Below are 20,748 nucleotides of genomic sequence, written 5' to 3'. Positions count from 1 at the left end.
GTCATTGAGGCCTCTGGCTAAACACAACGTATTTACTTCCGTTACCTCCACAACAAAATTTTAAAAAGACAATAATTAGAAAAAGATTGAGGTCACACACAATATATTCACAGACTAAAATGAAATTAAGTTAAAAATCAAGTTTACAAAATTCAAAAATACATAATTAACACATTCAAAATAACCAGTAAGTCAAAGAAGAAACAAGCAAATATTTTCAAATGAATGAAAACAAAACATGAAATAGCCAAAACTCACGGAATGCATCTAAGGCAGTGTTCAGAGGAACTTTAGCTATAAATGCCTACATTAAAGATGGGGAGAAAAAAAGAAACCCTCAACTCAGTAACCTAAACTTTGACCTTAAGAAACTAGAAGAGCAACTAAACCCAAAGCAAACAGAAGGAAGGAAGATTACTAAGTGATAATAGTAACAAAAATTAAAGACACAATAATAGAAAACAGTAGAGAAAAATTAACAAAACCAAAAGATAGTTATTTGAAAAGATCAACAAAATCAACAAACCTCTAATTCAATGATGACAAAAAAAATGACTTAAATTAGTAAAATCAGCAATGAAAAAATGAGAGGATATCAGTACCAATCATATAGAAATAAAAAGAATTCCTGAAACTAATATAACATTAGATGTTAATTATATCTCTATTTTTTCAAAAAAGGATTGTGAGGAAGTACTATGAACAAGTGTATACATCAATTAGATAACGTAGACGAATGGACAAATTCCTGGAAGACATGAATTACCAAAACTGACTCAAGAACAAATAGAAAATTTGAATAGATGTATAATAAGAGTGAATTGGTAATTTTAAAGCACCCAACAAGAGAAGCCTAAGCCCAGAAAGATATACTGGTTAAACTCTACCAAATGTTTAAAGAAAAATTAACACCAATCCTTCACAACCTCATCCAAAAAAACCAGAAGAGCAGGAAATACCTTTACAAACTCAGTCTAGGAGACCAATATTACCCTGACACCAAAACCAGACAATGCCATCACAAGAAAACTACAGACCCACATCCTTTATCAATAAACCAAAAACCCTCAACAAAATACTAGCAAATCAAATCCAGCAACATACAGGAAAACCAAGGGGGATTTACCCCAGGAATATCCCAGCAAGGTTGGTTTAACATCCAAAAACCAATTAATGGAACACATGATATTAATAAAGGACAAAAACATATGATAATCTCAATGGGCACAGAAAAAGCCATGACAAAATCCAACAACCTTTCATGATGAGAATGCTCAATTACAACTAGAAGAAAATTTTCTCAATCTGATAAAGGCCATCTACAAAAATGACATATCTAATATCATAGGTCATGGTAAAAGACTGAATGCTTTCCCTCTAAAATGAGGAACAAGAAAGCATGTCCACCACTGCCACTTCCATTCAACATTATATTGGAGATTCTAGCCAGAGAAATTAATCAAAAACAGAGAAATAAAAAAACCTCCAGATTGGAAAGTAAGGAGTAAGATTATCTCTATTTGTGAGACATAATCTCCTAAGGAATCCACTAAAACCTATTAGTACTAACAGAGTCCCATTAGGTTGCAGGATACAAGATCAACATGCAAAAATTAACTGGACTTCTATACACTAGCAATAAACATTCCAAAAATGAAATAAAGAAAACAACTCCACTTAGAATGACATTAAAGAATAAAATAGGTATAAATTTAAAAAAAAATAGTACTCAATCTTCTTGGGAAAAATTAAAGAAAATCTTAAGAAATAAAGGACACGGCGGGCACCTGGGTGGCTCAGTTGGTTGAGTGTCCAACTTGATTTCAGCTCAGGTCATGATCTCAGGGACCAAGGATGGAGCCCCACATTGGGCTCTGTGCTGAGCATGGAGTCTGCTTGGGATTCTCCCTCTCTCATCTTCTGCCTCTCTCTCACTTGCACTCTCTCTATAATACAAATTTTTTAAATAATTTAAAAACAAAAAACATCCCACATTCATGAATAAGACTTAATACTAAAATGGCAGTACTCCCTAAATTGATCTACATATTCTCTGCAATCCCAGTCTGAATCCCAGCTGACATATTTGTAGAAAGTGGTAAGTGAATCCTAAAATTCTTAAGAAAATGCAAGGAACTAAAATAATCTTGAAAAAAGAGAAATAAAGAGGACACCTACTTCTCAATTTCAAATCTTACTACAAAGCTACAGTAGTCAATATTCAAGACCTAATAGTACTGCCATAATAAGTCTATAGCTCCAAGAAACAAAAATGAAGAGTCCAGATAAACCAACTTATAGTCAAGAGTAACAATTTGATGAGGAAAGAATAGCTGTTTCAACAAATGATGCCAGATAACTGGATATCCACATGCAAAAAAATGAAGTTGTACTCCTACTTCATATAATATACAAAAATTAACCGAAATGAACTATAGACCCAAATATAAGAACTGAGATTATAAAACCCGTAGAGAAAGCCATAGGAGTAAATCTTCATGACCTTCCTTCAAAGCCTTCTTAGATCTGACACCAAAAGTACAGAAGAAAAACAGACGAGACTTCATATAAAATCTTTTGTGTTGCAAAAGATAACCATCAAAGTGAAATGATAATCCTAAAAACTGGAGAAAATATTTCTAAATCATAGATCTTACAATGGACTAGTATCCAGAATATGTAAAGAATTAACACTCAACAATAAAAAGAGGACTCAATTAAAAAAATGTACAAAGGACTTGAAAAGACATTCCCCCAAGGATATACAAATAACCAATAAGCACATGAAAAGATGCACAGCATCACTGGTCATTAGAGAAATGCAAATCAAAACCACAGTGATGTTATCATTTCATATCCATTAGGATGGCTACATTCAAAAACAAGTAACAACTGTGGATAAGAATGTGGAGAAAGTGAAACCATCATATACCACTAAGATGTAAAATGGTGCAGCCACCTTGAAAAAGTTTGTCAGTTCCTCAAAAGTTTAAGCACAGAATTAATTACCCTAGAACCAAGTAATTCCACTCCCAGATATCATACACACCTTAAATAGACATTCACAAAAACTTGTGCACAAATATTCACTACAGTATTATTTCTATTAGCCGAAATGCAGAAACCCAAAGTCCATCAACTGCTGAACAGAGAAGTATTATTTGACAATAAAAAAACATTGAAATACTGATATATGCTACAACATGGATAAAACTTTAAAATATTGTGCTAAACAAACCATTACTCACAAAAGCCAAGATATAAAAGCAACCCAAGTGTTCACCCGTAGATGAATGGATAAAAAGATGTGGTATATTATACAAGGATTATTCAGTCATTAAAAAAAATGCAGCCTTGCCCTTTGCAACAACAGGGTGAACTTAGAGAATATAACACTAAATTAAATGAATCAATCAGAGAAAGAAAAATACCGTATGATTTCATTCATACGTGGAATTTAAGAAACAAAGAAAAAAGAAATAAACCAAAAAACAGATTCATATACAGAGAACAAACTGGTGGCTGCCAGACGGCATGATGGATGAAACAGACATGGGGGATTAAGAACACACTTACTGCAAGAGCACTGAGAATTCTATAATCATTATATTGTACACCTGAAACACAACACTCTATGCTAATTACAATTTAAAAAAAAATTATGCTAAGTGAAACAAACCAGCAACAATAGACCATAAGTTACATGACTCCATTTATATGAAATGTCCAGAACAGACAAATTCAGAGACAGAAAGTAGATTAGTAGTTTCCAAGGGATGAGAGGAAGAAATGGAAACTGACTGCTAATGGGTAAGATAATGAAATGTTCTAAAATTAGACGGTGGTGATTGCTATACAACTCTGTGATTATACTAAAAACCAATAAATTGTACCTTTTTTAATGTTTTTTATTTATTTCTGAGAGAGAGACAGACAGACAGACAGCATGAGCAGGGGAGGGTCAGAGAGAGAGGGAGATACAGAATCTGAAGCAGACTAGCTGTCAGCACAGAGCCCGACACGGGGCTCGAACCCACGAACCGTGAGATCATGACCTGAGCCGAAATCGGACGCTCAACCAACTGAGCCACCCAGGTGCCCCAATAAATTGTATATTTTAAAAGGGTGACTTTCAAGGTATGTAAATGCTATCTCAATAAAGCTATTACATTATACCTGTGATCTCACATATGAAATCTAAAAAAGCCAAATGCATAGAAGAAAATAATGGTGACTATCAGGGGGCACTGGAAGGGAAGAAATGAGATGTTGATCAAAGGACACAAACTTCCATGGGGTACCTGGATTACTCAGTCAGTTAAGCACCTGACTCTTAGTTTTGGCTCAGGTCATGATCTCACTGTGAATTCAAGCTCCATGTCAGGCTCTGTGCTGACAGTGTGGAGTTTGCTTGGGATCCTGTCTGTATGTCTGTCTCTGTCTCTCTCTGTCTCTCTCTCTCTCTCTTGCTCTCTCCCCCCCTCTCTCTCTCTGCCCCTTCCCCACCTTATTCTCTAACTCTATCAAAAAAAAAAAAAAAAGTACAAACTTCGAGTAGAATATCATAGTGGATATAGTTAACAATACTGTATTTATGTAACTGAAAAGTTGCCATGAGGGTAAATTTTACATGTTCTCACCAAAACCACGACAAAATGGTAATTATGTGAAGTGAAGAATGTGTTAACTAACCTTATTGTGGTAAAACATTTCACAATGCATACATGTATCAAATCATCACATCCAACACCTTCAACTTACACATTATATGTCAATTAGGTCTCAATAAAGCTGGCGAGGAAAGACATACTGTATGATACCACTTACATAAAGTCCAAAAAACACACAGAATTACTTATGATATTAAGAGTCAGCCAGTGGCTAATTTTTGGTGGAAGACAGGAGGCAGTGAATGGTAGAACGCATAAGGTGCACAGATGACAGCAACATTCTACTTATTTTGGTAATGTTCACTTTGTGATGCTTCATAGAGCTGCAGAATTACAATTTGTACACTTTTCTGTGTGTGTTACACTTAAATTTTAAAGTTGTTTTTTTTAATGTTTATTTATTTTGAGAGCGAGAGAGAGAACATTTGGAGAAGGGGCAGAGAGAAGGGGACAGTGAGTACCCCAAAGAGGCTCCCACGGTCAGCACAGAGCCCAAGGCAGGGCTCAATCTCATGAACTGTGAAATCATGACCTGACCCAAAACCAAAAGTTGGATGCTTAACTGCCAGTGCTACACAAACATCTCAAATTTTAAAGTTTTTTTAAAAAGAAATATGGCTTTTGCTTTAAAAAGTTACACTCGACAATACATGGAGACCCTGTAGAATAAAAAATAGATCTTCTCAAAGACACTCCTCTATTCATTTCCACAGGAAAATATAAACTATTTTTATTATGAAGGGATAAAGTAGCTGCAACTCAATTGGCAATAATGGACTTCACTAAGGATCGAAATTAAAACAAGGGGAAAAATGCATGGGGCTTGGGTCAGATGATCTGAGCTTGACACTTTTCTGTGCCCACATAGACGTTATTTAGAAATCTCACTGGCCTCTTATGAGAAGGGAGAGGAATTTGAAAGTGCCTCCCTAGGACATGCTAGACACTAAATGCTTATCAAATGTTTGTTTACTTCCCTTCATGACATCTCTTTCCACCAACTCAATAACCTGTACACTGTTCCTGTACACAGTGGGTGCATTTTCCACTTCTCAGACCATGTCTTTCACTCCAACTTCTACTTTATTAGGCCTTAAGTTACTCACTCTAACACCAAACTCAAGATTCACCCAATGCTACTACCATCTGAGTCTGTCTTCCACAACAGAATTTTTCTGCCTTCCCACTACAATCGAGATCCACCTAAAAGACATAAATCCTATTTCCACCTATAATATTTATACCTGCTAAACATATCCCAGGCATTTCTTTCTTATACGGTTACAGTATGTCAATCATTTTGTCTGCAGAATAATTTAACTATTCAGAGATTTTACAGACAACTGACTTTTCAAGTGAAGTCTAAATTAAACGTTATCATTAGAAGTAAATACTACCACTTCTCTATTCTCTGTAATATATTAATAGCTTCAAGTTTTTGGCCTCGAAGATTTTAGTTAAAGACGAACACTTAAAATTAAATCTTTTTGTGCTTTCACAAGTCATATATTTAATAAAGCAACTAAATGTGAAACTTTAGTACTAAGGAGCCCCTTTTCTTCTAGTCATAGAAAGGCCAAGTTTCACTGCTGTGCAAAGTCCATACCTACTCTTTCAGGCAAGTACTTAAGAAAATGTAAAGAGAAAGAACACCACACATTAATACTAGCACTTAAGGTGAATGGGAAGGGATGAATGTTGAAACAACAGAAAATGGCTACAAAACTATACTTACAGCCTCAAACTGCAAATGGCTATCCTTTAAGAAACTTTGAATCTTGTCCTTGGGTAAAATGCTGAATCGAAATCGAAGGAGATCCATTTCTTGTTGAATGAACCAGCGTCTAAGATCCTCACTGAATGGAGACAGGGAAATGATAACCATAAATGAAAAGCCCAATGATTATTTTAAAAGTCCACAGATTGTTAAATCCAAGAAAATTTTATAAAATAAAATCCAAATATGAGCAAGATGCCAACAATAGAAGTTTAAAAGCACACAAGTCCTTTATTACATACACACCACAATCTTCAGGGATATGATGAACATCGGGAGAGGTATTATGAATAGAATTAAATACAGAATACCTTGAGCCTAGCTGATTATCCGACAACATAAAAGAAAATAGTTCATCGCATTTAACTGCAAAACGGTCATTTACATCAGAAAATGGGGTATTCTTACGGGCGCCTGGGTGGCTCACTGGTTAAGCAGTTAAGCGTCTGACTTTGGCTCAGGTCATGATCTCAGTTGGTGGGTTCAAGCCCCACATCAGGCTCTGTGCTGATAGCTCAGAGCCTGAGGCCTGTTTCAGATTCTGTGTCTCCTTCTCTCCCTGCCCTTCTGCCACTCATGCTCTGTCTCAAAAATAAATAAATATTAAAAAAAAGAAAATGGGGATATTCCTTCAGTCTCAGGTGGTTTCATCAGTGCCAAATCAACACCAAATTTTTTTTTTTTTTAATGTTTTATTTATTTCTAGGAGAGAGAGAGAGAGAGAGAGAGACAGCGTGAGCAGGGGAGGGTCAGAGAGAGAGGGAGTCACAGACTGAAACAGGCTCCAGGCTCTGAGCTGGCAGTCAGCACAGAGCCCGACGCGGGGCTCGAACCCACGAACCGAGAGATCATGACCTAAGCGAAAGTCGGACGCTTAACCGACTAAGCCACCCAGGCGCCCCTCAACACCAAATTTTTTAAGGTCACTTTATCTCTGAATAGATTATGACCAGATAAACTCTGAAAGTAAACTTTGCTTAGAGCTTTACAGTTAATAATTTCACAAAATTTAATAAGCACAAGTATATCTCGATTTTTGAAATTGACAACCTACAAATATAAATTCACGAAATATATAATGGATATTATTATCACAAAATAATTATACTACTATTATGTAAAATATGATTTAGGTTTTTTTCAAAAGGGACTTTCACAGATTGTCAGCAATTCGTTCACTGCATAAATTACATAAACTGCACATGCAGTTTTACAAAAGAAAACATCCAGGACCAAAGGTGGTCCTGGATGGGGCACCTGGGTGGCTTAGTCGGTTAAGCGTCCGACTTTCGCTTAGGTCATGATCTCGCGGTTCGTGGGTTCGAGCCCCGCGTCGGGCTCTGTGCTGACTTCCGGCTCAGAGCCTGGAGCCCATTTCGGAGTCTGTCACTCCGTCTCTCTCTGACCCTCCCCTGCTCACGCTGTCTCTGTCTCTCTCTCTCTCTCCTAGAAATAAATAAAACATTAAAAAAAAAACAAAAAAAAAAAAACAAAGGTGGTCCTGGATAGGACCACCTGTCCAGGGAGAAGTGGGATAGTAAACAATTCAAGATTCTCATTTGGTAAGTCCCTTATAGAAACAAACAGAAAAGAAACTTACAATAAGTATGTTATTTAGCCAAAATTAGTACAGAAAAAATAAATACAGTTTTTTTTAAAAAAGGCAACTAACTCCTTCTCCCTCTGGGTGGCACTATAGACTTATAAGAAACCAGCTAGAAAAGGGAAAATATCTTACACCCGTACCAAATTCAAGTATATGTTTGAGTCTTTATTTCTTATACATAGTGCCACATTTTTTCTGGGAAAAAAAGGACCAAGAAGTCCTTCTTGCTGAAATCCTCCCTACACCCACAACTTCAAATCCCAAATGAAGAGCCTCTCCCATGAAACTAAAAAGTGTTTCAACAGACAACTTTTACAACAGAATTTTTTTTCAATATTTTGTAGTAAACAACTAGCTTCAACCAATTTGCAACAACAGCGTTCAACTCATAAATTACCAGTTTCTGATGTTATTCTGAGTTTTTCTATGTGCAGTACAATACAGGTCAGCTTCCCATGTACCAATCTGTAATCCAAGATAGCAGATTTGACTATGAGAGTCTAAATGTATACTCACGACTGGCAATAAGCAAGGCGTAAAATAAAGTGAGAAATATGATCTCTTCTTCGGCGTTCATATTCATTTTCTACGTTTTCCTTAAAAATAATGACACATGAATAAAATAAAGGCATTAGAATGGTAAGAGGTATAAAGAAAAATAGAGTCTATATAAGCCAATGTTAAAAGTTTGAAAAACTAATTTCATAATATGCTTTCAAAGATAATTATCATTTTACTTACGTTAGCAAACAACTGACACAGAGATCTGAACTGATCTCAAACAAAACCTCCTGGGTTTAGACTCTCTCTTCCTATCAACTCCCGTCTTAACTTTCTTTCTTACCCAATCTATATCCAAGGTTCTCCCCTCTTCAACCACCTCTGGCATACACCTTCATTCAACCATTTGGCAAAATCTAGATTCTAAATAAATCTACCGCTAAACTCTATAGTTCCATTCCCAAAACACTAAGAATCTCTAGGGGGATAAAATACACAATTACTGACAATTTGGAATATTAAAATTCACAACCTCTAACCTGAACTGGACTTTTACAAGCACCAATAAATCCTTATTCAAGTCCAACACAGTAAGAGCAAATAGGTCTTGAGCACTTATGACATACACTCACGGCACTGCCATAAGCATTTTTAATCCATTAACCCATTTAATCCTTTAAAAAAAAAAAAAAAAAAACTCTTATGAGGTAAGCACTACTATATCCCTATCTTAAATATGCCTGGGTGGCTCAGTCGGTTAAGTGTCCAACTTCAGCTCAGATCATGAGCTCACGGTTTGTGAGTTAGAGCCCCAAATAATCAGGCTCTATGCTGATAGCTCAGAGCCTGCAGCCTGCTTCAGATTCTGTCTCCCTCTCTCTCTGACTCTCCCGTGCTCACACTCTGTCTCTTTCTCAAAAATACATTAACATTAATAAAAAAATTTTTAAGATAAGGAAACTGAGGCCTGGGGATGGTCTATAATTTTTCCAAAGTCACAAAACTTATTAGGCAATAAAACAGGGGTTTGACACATAATCATCTCTTTCTTCACTCTTAGAAAAACTGTTTCAGTCTTCACTAGTTGACCCAAGCTCCCTACCACACCATCTTCTCTTTCAACAGATAACATCACTTACTTTACGAAAACAAAGGCCACCAGGCCAATTTCTTCAGCTCCAAGCTTGTGCATCCACTGTATTACCTTCCTTTCCATCTCTATGGACAAAGAATCTCCCCCACCTCCTGCATAAGCTCATCCCTAAACCTAAGTCATGCAATCCATTTGCTCTTGACTCCTAAGGATCATGATTTATCAAATGCTCTCTCAAAGTATCTTCAAACTCCCCATCTCTTCTTTCTCTTCTAGATGTCTTCACTCAGCTTATAAGCTTGTGCAAGAATCTCCTCTTCTGTGTTTTCTCTTTTCCCTACAAATTCTTCTATTTCAGACCTATTTCTCCTCTGTCTTTTCAGCTAAAAGCAGCTTTTCATCTTAAAAGATACATATTCAATACGCACCTCTGTCCTCCAAACACCATCCTCATTTTAGCTTCTCCTTCTATCTACAAGGCCCCATTCAATTGATAAATCCAATGCATTCTGTACAACTCATCTGACATGAGCCTAAGCTTCTGAAATTAAGTGGTTAAGAGTATCACCATGGAGACAAAATGTCCAGTTCTAATCTTGGCTCCACCATTTACCATCTCATAAGCGTGGGCCAGTTACTCGGCCTATCAATAACTCCGTTCCTTTATCTATAAAATAGGGATGATAATTGTTCTTACTTCATAAGACTGTCAACTGTATTACATAGTTAATAGATGTAACATGCTTAGGATAAACTGGGATATGCTACGCATGATTCGAATGCTTGCTGTTATTATTCCTATGATATCAGTATTTACAGCATGATCATCATTATGGAAACTCCAAACTTCCTTGGCTACCAGGCCACTATGATCCCTGTTGATCTCCTACCTCTCAAGCAGCTCCTTCTCAATCTCTTCCCCAGACTCCCCCAATTCTACTTCACCTTAAATACTGGTATTCCTCACATCCTGTCCTCCATCATCTTCTCACTCAAATATTCCCTCCTCCTGATGACTCCAACCCTCCTCTTAAATCCACACTCCCAACTCCAGAAGTCTCCTAAGTCCAAGCTGTATGTATATCTAATTATCTACTACACATCTCCATGAGCCCTCAAATTCATGTCTAGAACTCAAGATCTTTCTTCTAAGACTTGCTTCTCCTCCATGTCACCTTTCAAAATACTATCACCATCCAGAGTTGTCCTAATCAGAAACCTGAGGTGTCATTCAATAACTCTCTTGTCCCTTCTCCCTGTAATCAGTCACTATAATCTTTGGATTATACCTTCATAATATCCTTATACCAGTCCTCTTCTCCAATTCAAATCACTCTCATCCTTTTCTCCAATTCAAATCACTCTCATTATGTCCAAGCTACTTAGTTTTCCTCTTACCAGACATGGCCCTCTCAATCTCCTATCTTCTCAAAACAAAAACCTGACCACATCTATCAAGATTCAGTTCCATGGGGACTCTGAGTGGCTCAGCAGGTTAAGCATCCCTGCTCACACTGTCTGTCTGTCTCTCTCTCTCTCTCTCTCTCTCTCTCAAAAATAAATAAAACATTAAAAAAAAAAAAATTCAGTTCCAGCACTACCTGAAACTTTAACACCTTCCCAAACCTTCCCAATCTGGGCTGAGTAATCACATGTGCTCTTGGAGTTCCTGGAACACACATGTAATAACAGCACCCCTCATCCTGTGGCACACAGGGTCTATTTGGCAATGTCTGGAGATATCTACCAGGTAGAAGCCAGAGATACTACTGAGCATCCTACAATGCACAAGACAGTCCCTGCACCAAGGCCCCAAATGTCAGTCATCCCGAGGTTGAGAAACCCTGTTGTATTTTAATCATCTGACTATATATGTCAATCATTCCTAGTGGACTACAGATATACCTTCAGCCCATGCTATTTTAGTGTTTTTAAAAGTCCTGTGCCTAATACAAGATCTTTTCCAAAACCAAGTCTCAGTATATAAATACACACAAACTGAAGAACATTTTTTTCCCACTTTTACTTACTCTGAAAGAAAACTTGAGCCTTCTTATCTCAGCCTCCAACTTACTCTGGTATTGCTCGGTTCCTTTCACATGGCTCACACCAAGATTTTCGACTGTTTTTAGCACTAGAAAATTTTAAAAACATCAGAAAGAAAAAAAATGTATGAATGCAAGATGATTATTTTTAGAAGACAGCAAGCACACAAGCAGGTAAGAGGGACAAAGAGGGAAAGGAAAGGAGAAAGGGAGTGGGAGGGAGAGGGCAAGGGAGAGAGAGAGACAGAATCTTAAACAGACTCTACACTCAGCATGCAGCCCAACACAGGGCTCAATCCCAGGACCCTGGGATCATGACCTGAGGTGAAATCAAGAGTCAGATACTCAACCGACTGAGCTACCCAGGCACCCCAAGATAGTTTTTAAAAACTAAATCCCATGACAAAGTCTATGAACAATTCCATAATTATTTGTTTTTAAAAGATAACAAGTTATAGGGGTACCTGGGTGGCTCAGTAAGTTAAACGTTCAACTCCTGATTCCAGCTCAGGTCATGATCTCACAGTTCAGGAGCTCAAGCCCCACATAGGGGCTCTGCACTGAGAAAGAGGAGCCTGCTTGGGATTTTCTCTCTCCTCTCTCTGTTCCTCCCCTGCTTGTGTTCTCTGTATCTCAAAATAAACTTAAAAAAATAAATTAACTAAAAGATAACAAGTTTTAATAGTTTTATTTTCTGCAAGTACATTATAAAAATTATATAAATTTAAACGAAGATAATCTCCATCAATGTGCAGAAAATATCCATGTCCCATAATGTAATTTAATACCTGGGATTCTCAGATAGTGAGGGATGGGGAATAATCACTGTTGTACTGAGCCGCCATTGTCCAAGAATGCAAGTGTGTTGGTATGAAAAGAAAAGATTAAGTACCCTTGTTTGCATCCCTTATGCAGGTCTGTAGGTTTGCTTCATTTACTCAGCACAGACTCATCAGAAAAAATAGCCCTTCCTTTTCAAATGAACTGTCCTGATTAGATGCACACATTGTTCAAAGGCTCCAAAGCACCTTGTCAATTCTTCTTCAGCTGAATTCTACTTCCATCAATATGAAAAACATTTTTGTAGTTCAAGGATGAAAAACTACTAAAATGAATCCTGAACATAAATCCATGTCGTACAGGTACCTCCTTATTACAGTGTGTCAAACTAATCATCTTCCCTTCATTCCTGCTCCTCTTCCTATCATCCCTATCTCCACTAGCACACTTTCTTTTCTTTTTTTTTTTTTTTAATTTTTACTTATCTTTGAGACAAAATGTGAACAGGAGAGGGGCGGAGAGAGAGGGAGGCAGAATCGGAAGCAGGCTCCAAGCTCCGGCTGTCAGCACAGAGCCCGACGCGGGGCTCGAACTCGGGAATGAGATCATGACCTGAGCCAAAGTCCGATGCTTAACCGACTGAGCCACCAAGTGCCTCTCCACTAAAACGGTTTCTAACCAGACCATCCAGACTGGAATTTCAGCCACCCCGCCCCCCCCAGCCCCCTCACTCCTCACATCCAAATAATTCCTAAATCCTGTCAAGAGTGCCTCCTCGGTATCCCTTAAATCTCACCCTTCCTACCTCTGCCACTGCCTTAGTTCAGGCACTTACTATCTCACCAGTTAAGTGCCAAATCCAAGGGACATTTTTCAAGCATCCGCTTAATCTCTATGAAGCATCTGACATTGCTAAGGTTCTTAAAACTCTTTTCTCCCTTGTCTTCACTCTGTCAGTCAAAAGGCACTGAGTGTACCCTCTCTGTTATCAGCAGCTGTCACTCTGCTCCTGTAAAAATGATGAACAGTATTTCACCTTACCTTCTGATTTTCCCACAGGGATTTCCTGGAACATAAACTCAGAAGACACTGCTTTTATTTCTGTTTCAGTTCCTGCCTAGCTTACTTCTTTCTTCCACTAACACACAAAGAATATGCAGGCCATATCCTTCTTACACCCCAATGTTACACTGTTAGCTTGGCAAAGAAAAAAAATGCCCTTGGTTATCCACTCTTCTCCATTTCCTCTGAACTTGTCACTGTTCCCTCAAACATAACATTCTTTCTTATGCCTCCCAGCCTTGGTACAGTCCATTATCTTGGACTGAAAAAAAAAAAAAAAAAACCTTTCACTACTTCTCTTTTGAGAAATTTCTACTCATCCTTCAAGGTTCAGATCACACTTCAACCTCTCTAAGAAGTCTTACTTACTCAAATTAAGTCACCCTTACTTCTGTCTTAAGATCATTACTATCTACCTCTAATAAGGCACTTAAAATACTAAATTATGATTATTATTTTGGATGCCTTTATGTATGTACTAGAATACAGCTTCAACGAATATGAGAATTATATTATTCACCTGGAAATCCCCACCCTAGAATATAGTAGCACTCAATAAATATACAGTGAACAGTAAATAGCAAACCCTCAATAAATATTTCAAGAATGAACTGAATGAAGGAAATTACCCTCCTTCATTTCCACAAATTATAAGCAAAGTTCTCGATATATAAACTCTAATTCAAATATCACTCACATTTAACTCTATCGATAGCCAAGCTTTCAAACTCAATCAAAGAGATGTTTTCGGAAGGTGGCTCCAAGTAAAACTGAAGGCTATGAGGGTAGGAGGCATTCCTTTGGTCACCTCCCAACCTCAGTCTTTTCCGATTTCCTCCAGAAAACTGCATCTCATTATCTTGGAAGGAAACATAAAAGGGTTAAAATGATGGCAAATGGAGCTGAAAACAACAAGTGCAAAAACCAACTCCACATACACAGAAAACAACTGAAGGGCATGCATAAAATGTTAACAGTGGTTATCCCGGGGAAATGGGTCTTTCTGTATTTTCCAGATAGTCTACAACACACCGGCAACAATTCTGTAATAAGCGGAGGGTGCAAGGTGAAACGCAACGCAGGTGGTGGTCATAACTTCCAGCAACATCAAATTCAGGCAATGTTGCCAGTTCACTATAGGTCTGTGTGCCACCGTCCTTAGATCTCTACAGTCCCAAGAGTTGAGATGTTATGCCCGTTGCAATCGTAAATTCGGAGGAAAGCGCGGTAGATTCTGGCTTTCCAGAGAGGAGACTTAATGGACCGGGTCCAGCTACTCACTTCCTATATTATGACCCCGGGAAATAGTCCTTCTAATCCAGTCCTTCCAAACCCCTTTTAGGAAACATCTGCAAGCTCCTTATAAAAATTACCCTCTTCAATCCTACCTGAGCCCTCCTCGGGGAAAGCTCTTCTCCCCTCAGCTCGCTGGCACCTGCGTCCGTGCCTCAACCAACCAATACCCAATACTCCCAGTCCAGCAGGTCATCCTTCTGTTCCCACAGCTCGCAGTGCTCTACCTTCTTTCTCGACCTGCAAGCCTTAACACCAAGATAACTGTCCGTGGTAAAACCGCATGAGACCCTCTTACCTGTAGACACACCAAACGCTGTATGCAGAAACGCCGGCAAGCACTTTTCTCAGATGGCGGGAGAGTTCGTATAGGGCCGGAAACGGAAGTGACTGGACCACAAAGCCCGCCCTCCGGACCTCCCGCCCACCCAGCGCGCGCCCTGCGCATGCTTACTGAGGCGCTCCTGGCTTACTGAGGGATTTTAAGCCGCTTTGGAAGCTTAAGTTTTTTAAATACGACTGTTTGGGTCTCCAGCTTAAAAGCTGCCCGCCTGTATATGCAGTCTGTAGCTTTGGACGATTGAAACTTGGGAATTGGAAGGGTAGCGGCAGAAATTTCCACACTCCCAAGAGTGTGACGCTTTAATCCACAGGGCTGGGCTAATCACACTGGAACGGGCGGAGGAAGGGAGGAATGGGCGTTTACGGAACTGCTTTCGCAGCCAAAGCACTCTTAGAGGCTCTATTTTCTTCTTGTTTGATCTTTCAGCGACCCCGTGAGGTATTACCCCCATTTTACAGATGAGAAAATAGAAGCTAAAAGATGAACGTTAGTTTGCCTCTGTACAGTACATATTTTTTTTCTATGGGACGTCAATTCGGGTAAAGACAGGTTCTGTCTTCAGTTCTTCCCCGTCCACGCCTCGCGCCCCGAAAAATAACTGGAATTAGAATGAGTGAATGCACACACGCAAAAACAGCTGCGAGCCTACATAAATTAGAAGAGATTCTTCTCAGAAGAATTAGGTGTGGAACAGAAGCGGTGTGTGAGTCAGAGGCGCACCAGCTCTCCAACTGAGGTCTGTAGGGTTTTCAGGAGCTGGAAATAAGCCTCACCTGTGGCCTGTAGGAGGCGTGTCTCACTAAAGTAGCTGAGGAAAGTCGAGTAAGTAATCATTGCAGGTGAAAAGCGCTTTGCAATGAAATGTTCAAGTTTTTAGAAATGCAAAATATATTGAAACAATATCAGACTTCAAAGTACATACAAAATGTGGCTAGCACTGACTTTGTATCAGGATGTATTCTAAGTGATTTCCGTATCAATTCATTTTATTCTCATAACCGTATGAGATAGGTTATATTATTAACCCATTTTACAGGTAAGGAAACCGTAGAACCGGGAAAGAAGTTACTTCAAAGATGACAACAGTGCCTCCCATGAATGCTTTCGTCTCTATCATACAACATAATTAACATCACCCGGTACAAAGAAGCTATCTGAAAACATGACTACTGCCTGAAAAGATCTGGAGCACAGATGGTAAGAACATTTACATGAATATTTATCTAATCTCTGGATAGAGAAGGAATGTAAATAAATTACAAAGAAATCTAAAGATTTGACTGTAAAAATGTAAAATTGTGCATCTAAAAAAATCAAAACTAGGGGAAAGGTTGCTTGTGTAAATTAATTAGAAAAAATCCTGACACAAATTGAAAAACGGGAAAAAAAAAAAAAACCAGCAACAAATAACTCATAGCCAATAAAATGTGAAAAAGTATTTATTGCTGACAGCAAAGAAATTTTCCCTACCAAATTGGCAAAGATTTTACAGTGGAAATGCCCAGTGCTGAGCAAAGTCCAATACAATGAGCTCACATAGGAATTGATTATGGTGCTAAAACTCTGTAGTACAATATAGTAATGTATTATGAGCCCTAAAAGAATTCATACAGTGTGACCAAATAATTTCAATTATATGAATCTGTGCAGAAATGGACACAAAAATTTGTGGTCAAGTAACTTCATTACACCATTATAAGAGTGAAAGCCCAGAAAAAAGAACAAATAAATGATGATATAATTGTATCATGGGACATTAAACAACCATTCAAAATATATGTTTTCAAAGACTATTGACTTACAAAAATGCTCAATATCGTATTAACAGCAGAATACATAAATTGAGCCCAATTTTGTAAAAAACAAAACTGACAAGTCATTTTTAAATTACTTTTCCTAGTAAATAAAACTGTAGAAATTTTGGAAAATGTCAGAAAGAAAACCCACATCTGATGTTGCTATCTACTTATACCATCACTCAGGGACAGGCACTGTTAACATTTTGTTTCAAGCAATAAAACTTCATGGTTGGTAAGAATGAACAGAAGATAGTCTTACCATACCAGTACATTTTTCTGTAATGCTTCTGACTTCCAGAAGGAGGCTGCCATCTGCAACTCCTTTTCCCTCCGAAGATACACCAATCCCCAACCTCCCCTCTTACAATTTGGGCATATGATAGCCACTGCAATTAGAATTTTAGGTGCAAGACAGCCACTCTAAGGTATACTTAGTTTTTATTTAAATTTTCTTAGTTTTATCTTCAGTCCAGTCTAAAAATTTTAGTCTACTGCAAGAATAATGCTTTACATTAGTAGCAACTAAGCCACTGGCAGTGAAGTAGACTACAGGGCATTTTAAGTTTTTCTTTTTTTTTTAATTTTTATTTATTTCTAGGAGAGAGAGAGAGAGAGACAGCGTGAGCAGGGGAGGGTCAGAGAGAGAGGGAGACACAGACTCTGAAATAGGCTCCAGGCTCTGAGCTGGCAGTCAGCACAGAACCCGATGCGGGGCTCGAACCCACGAACTGCGAGATCATGACCTAAGCGAAAGTCAGACACCCAACTGACTAAGCCACCCAGGTGCCCCCTAAGTTATTTTTAAAGTTCTGTTTTAATTATTCAAGAATATCTTGGGAGCACCTTGGTGGCTCAGTCGGTTAAGCATCCAACTCTTGATCTCACCTCAGGTCTTGATCTCAGGGTGATAAGTTCAAACCCCATGTTGAGCTCCATGCTGGGCATGAGACCTACTTTAAAAAAAAAAAAAATCTGAAGGTTTCCACAGCATGGCCTTGAGGAGCCTGAAATTAAGTCCTCCATTAAGAGCAACCTTGGGCTGCACGTAGCCCCAGTTCCAGGAAAAGCTTCAGCTAAAGCCACCCTCGGACCACCCTCGGATCAGCCAATCAAAAGAAATGTGTAACATTCCTGTGGTCTGAGTCAGGACTGCAGATAGTTACTTTGTACATACTAGCCAATCACTCACCCACCACTTGCCTAAACCCCAGTGGGCCCTTTGAACTCACCTCATAATTGGTCATTTTCAAAGGATTCTGGAAGGTTATGATTGGGTCCCGCCAAAAGTAACGGACACCTCACAGATACTGAATGGTCAAAACTATTACCATGGGTGCTGTACAATTGTAATTGGAGCTTATGTGATGATGCCATACTTACAATGTGTGCACCGTAACACACGCCCTCCCCTCCCCCCCCCGTCCCTTACCCCAAAAAACCCTGCTCGCCATTGTTCAGGGCTTCACCTTGCTGCTGCTGTGCAGGTTGACAGGTGAGCCCCTGCTCGAGCTTGTAATAAAGACCCTTATGTACTTGGATCGGTGTCGGCTCCTTGATGTTCTCTGGGGACTCGTGATTCGGGCACAACAGGCCTCAAGATTTGATGACTTTATTGCCTACCATTGCCCTCCAGCTTATGTTCTGAACTACCAGCTCTTCCCAAAAGGCCTTCCACTTATGCTCTATATGAAATTAAGCAAAAATTTAAGTTCAGAATTTCCATAAGAACAAAAATGGAATATGCAGCTTTTGAACAGCAAAGAGGCAGGGGGAAAATCACAATGACCACAACAAATGAAGAAACCAAATGCAAAATTTTTAAATGTTACACACAGCAAATGCTGGCTCTGGTGCAGAGACACTGGAGCACTCCTACAGTGCTGGTGAGAACGTAAAGTGACACAGCAACTCTGGGGGACAATCTGGCAGTTTTTTACAAAACTAAGCATGCATTTACCGTTATGACCCAGCAACAGAAATCTTGGGACATTTATCCCAGAGAAGTGAAAACTTAGGTTCAAATGTCTGTACCCAGATGTGGACTGTAGCTATATTTGTAATAGCCAGAAACAGGGAACAAACTAAATGTCCTTCACTGAGTATTTGGTTACACTGCGGCACATCCACATCTCCTTACTCACAACAAGTGACGAAAAGTTCTTTACTTTCAACTCTTCCACGGGTCGTGTTCAGTTTGACATACTCCAAGCACTGAACCTCTGGAGTTGCAGTTACAGCAACATTCAGGCTTTGGCTGGAAGGTTTCATCCTTAGAGAAGCATTCCCTGGTCCCTTTGTCTAATGGCACCCTTTTGTGTGGTCCCCACTCCAGGCCAAGCATTAGCACGCCATCCTGTTTATTCTCTCCACTTTCTAAATGGATTTAATTTTTTTTTTTAATTTTTAATGTTTCTTTTTGAGAGAGCTAGAGGGAGAGAGAGAGAGAACATGAGCGGGGGGGCAGAGAGAGGGAGACACAGAATCCAAAGCAGGCTCCAGGCTCAGAGCTGCCAGCACACAGCCTGATCTGAAGGGGGGGGCCGTCGAACCCATGAACCATGAGATCATGACCTGAGCTGTAGTTGGATGCTTAACCCACAGAGCCACCCAGGTGCCTCTATAAAGTTATTTTAGTTATTCATAGGTTTATGTACTCTTTCTGTCCCCTCTGGAGAATCTAAGATCCCTGAGCGCAGGGCTACAGCATCCCCAGAGCCTGCAACAGAGACTGGTGCCCAGTAAGGGAACCCTACCTACTTGCCTAAGAGCCTCCCTTGGGGGGAGATTGCAGATGCCTTGGGTTTCTTCCCCTAGTCTGCAGTTAGGCCTAATCTGAAATCAGATCCTGGGTTTGCGCTAAGCCCCTCCCCCTATTGAGTATTATTCAGGCTGCAAGGCAGGAGTATGTAACCCAGCCATCTGTCTGGAAAAGGAAGGTTAGGTGGTGGCTTGCTCTGTGCTTGCCCAGAAGGGCAGAATGAACTCGCCTTTCCAGCCCAGAGGCCTTTTGGGTTCCAATGGTGATTTTCTGAATGGGCCATCTTTAACTGCACAAGCCAGAGCTTCTCCACAGACAAGACTGCTGCTCACTTAGCATCTCCAGCCTCTGGTCTCAGAGGCCACCCAGAACTGTCTGCCCCGCGGCCTGCAAATCCATCATCTGCCTCCAAGGCTCCCTCCCACCCTTCCTCCATCTCTTCTTCCTCTCCTTCTTCTTTTTCTTCCTTCTTCCTTTCCATCCTTCCTTCCTTTCTTCCTTTCTCTCTTCTTTTCCTCTTCTCCCTTCTCCTCCCAACCTTCCTTCCCTCCCTGCCTGCCCCCTTCCCTGTCTAAGAACATGACAAAGGCTCTCTACATTCCCTGCTCTCTCTACCTCTCATCCCTGATGATTGGCTTCACCCACTCCATCCCTTTCTCTTGCATCTGGCCTGTCTGTAAAATCTGAACTCTCAAGGTGACCTACTTTGGCTTTGCAGCTGTTGGCCATGGTGCTGTGGCTGGAAGATTGAGAAATGTAGGTGTCCAGCCGACAGGAACAGTGGCACCCAGATGTTACCGGGTGGGACTGCTTGCAGGAGCGGAATTTCCAAGAGCTCCTTAGGCAGCATCCATGGACCTGGAGTTCTTCACCTGGAGCACTTTAGGCATCTTTTGGCAACAAATGGAACAGAAGCTAGGATTTCTATAGCCAGGGTGCTATGTCAGACCCAACACTTACCGAGTGTTAACATGCCATGTGAAGCGATGGGATCCAAGTACGAATAATCATGATTACTTCA

The 20,748-nt window shown here is 39.6% G+C and overlaps 1 protein-coding gene across 1 annotated transcript; it reads right to left on the bottom strand.

Annotated features, from left to right (window-relative positions):
• Positions 1-6,387: 6,387 nt before the first annotated feature.
• On the bottom strand, positions 6,388-15,210 carry PRIM2 (DNA primase subunit 2). The gene is made up of 5 exons (XM_039244309.1): positions 15,126-15,210; positions 14,232-14,393; positions 11,678-11,781; positions 8,570-8,649; positions 6,388-6,526 (listed from the first exon to the last, which is right to left on the bottom strand). Exons 2-5 carry the CDS (start codon positions 14,383-14,385, stop codon positions 6,388-6,390), a joined length of 477 nt encoding a protein of 158 aa, XP_039100240.1. The 5' UTR covers positions 14,386-14,393; positions 15,126-15,210.
• Between the last annotated feature and the right edge of the window lie 5,538 nt (positions 15,211-20,748).

This window comes from Hyaena hyaena, unplaced genomic scaffold (genome assembly GCF_003009895.1).
Source record: "Hyaena hyaena isolate Hyena2069 unplaced genomic scaffold, ASM300989v1 scaffold_242, whole genome shotgun sequence".
Taxonomy (NCBI): domain Eukaryota; kingdom Metazoa; phylum Chordata; class Mammalia; order Carnivora; family Hyaenidae; genus Hyaena; species Hyaena hyaena.
This window is presented reverse-complemented; position numbering and strand designations above follow the sequence as displayed.

What these genes read in the sequence shown, in the direction of transcription:
- PRIM2 (XM_039244309.1), bottom strand. Translation starts at nt 14,385, where the DNA reads ATGCAGTTTTCTGGAGGAAATCGGAAAAGACTGAGGTTGGGAGGTGAC. An exon ending in GGCTCAAGTTTTCTTTCAGA is followed by an intron (nt 8,650 to 11,677) that starts GTAAGTAAAAGT and finishes ATTATTTTTAAG; the next exon opens with GAAAACGTAGAAAATGAATA. An exon ending in CGCCTTGCTTATTGCCAGTC is followed by an intron (nt 6,527 to 8,569) that starts GTGAGTATACAT and finishes GTCTCCATTCAG; the next exon opens with TGAGGATCTTAGACGCTGGT.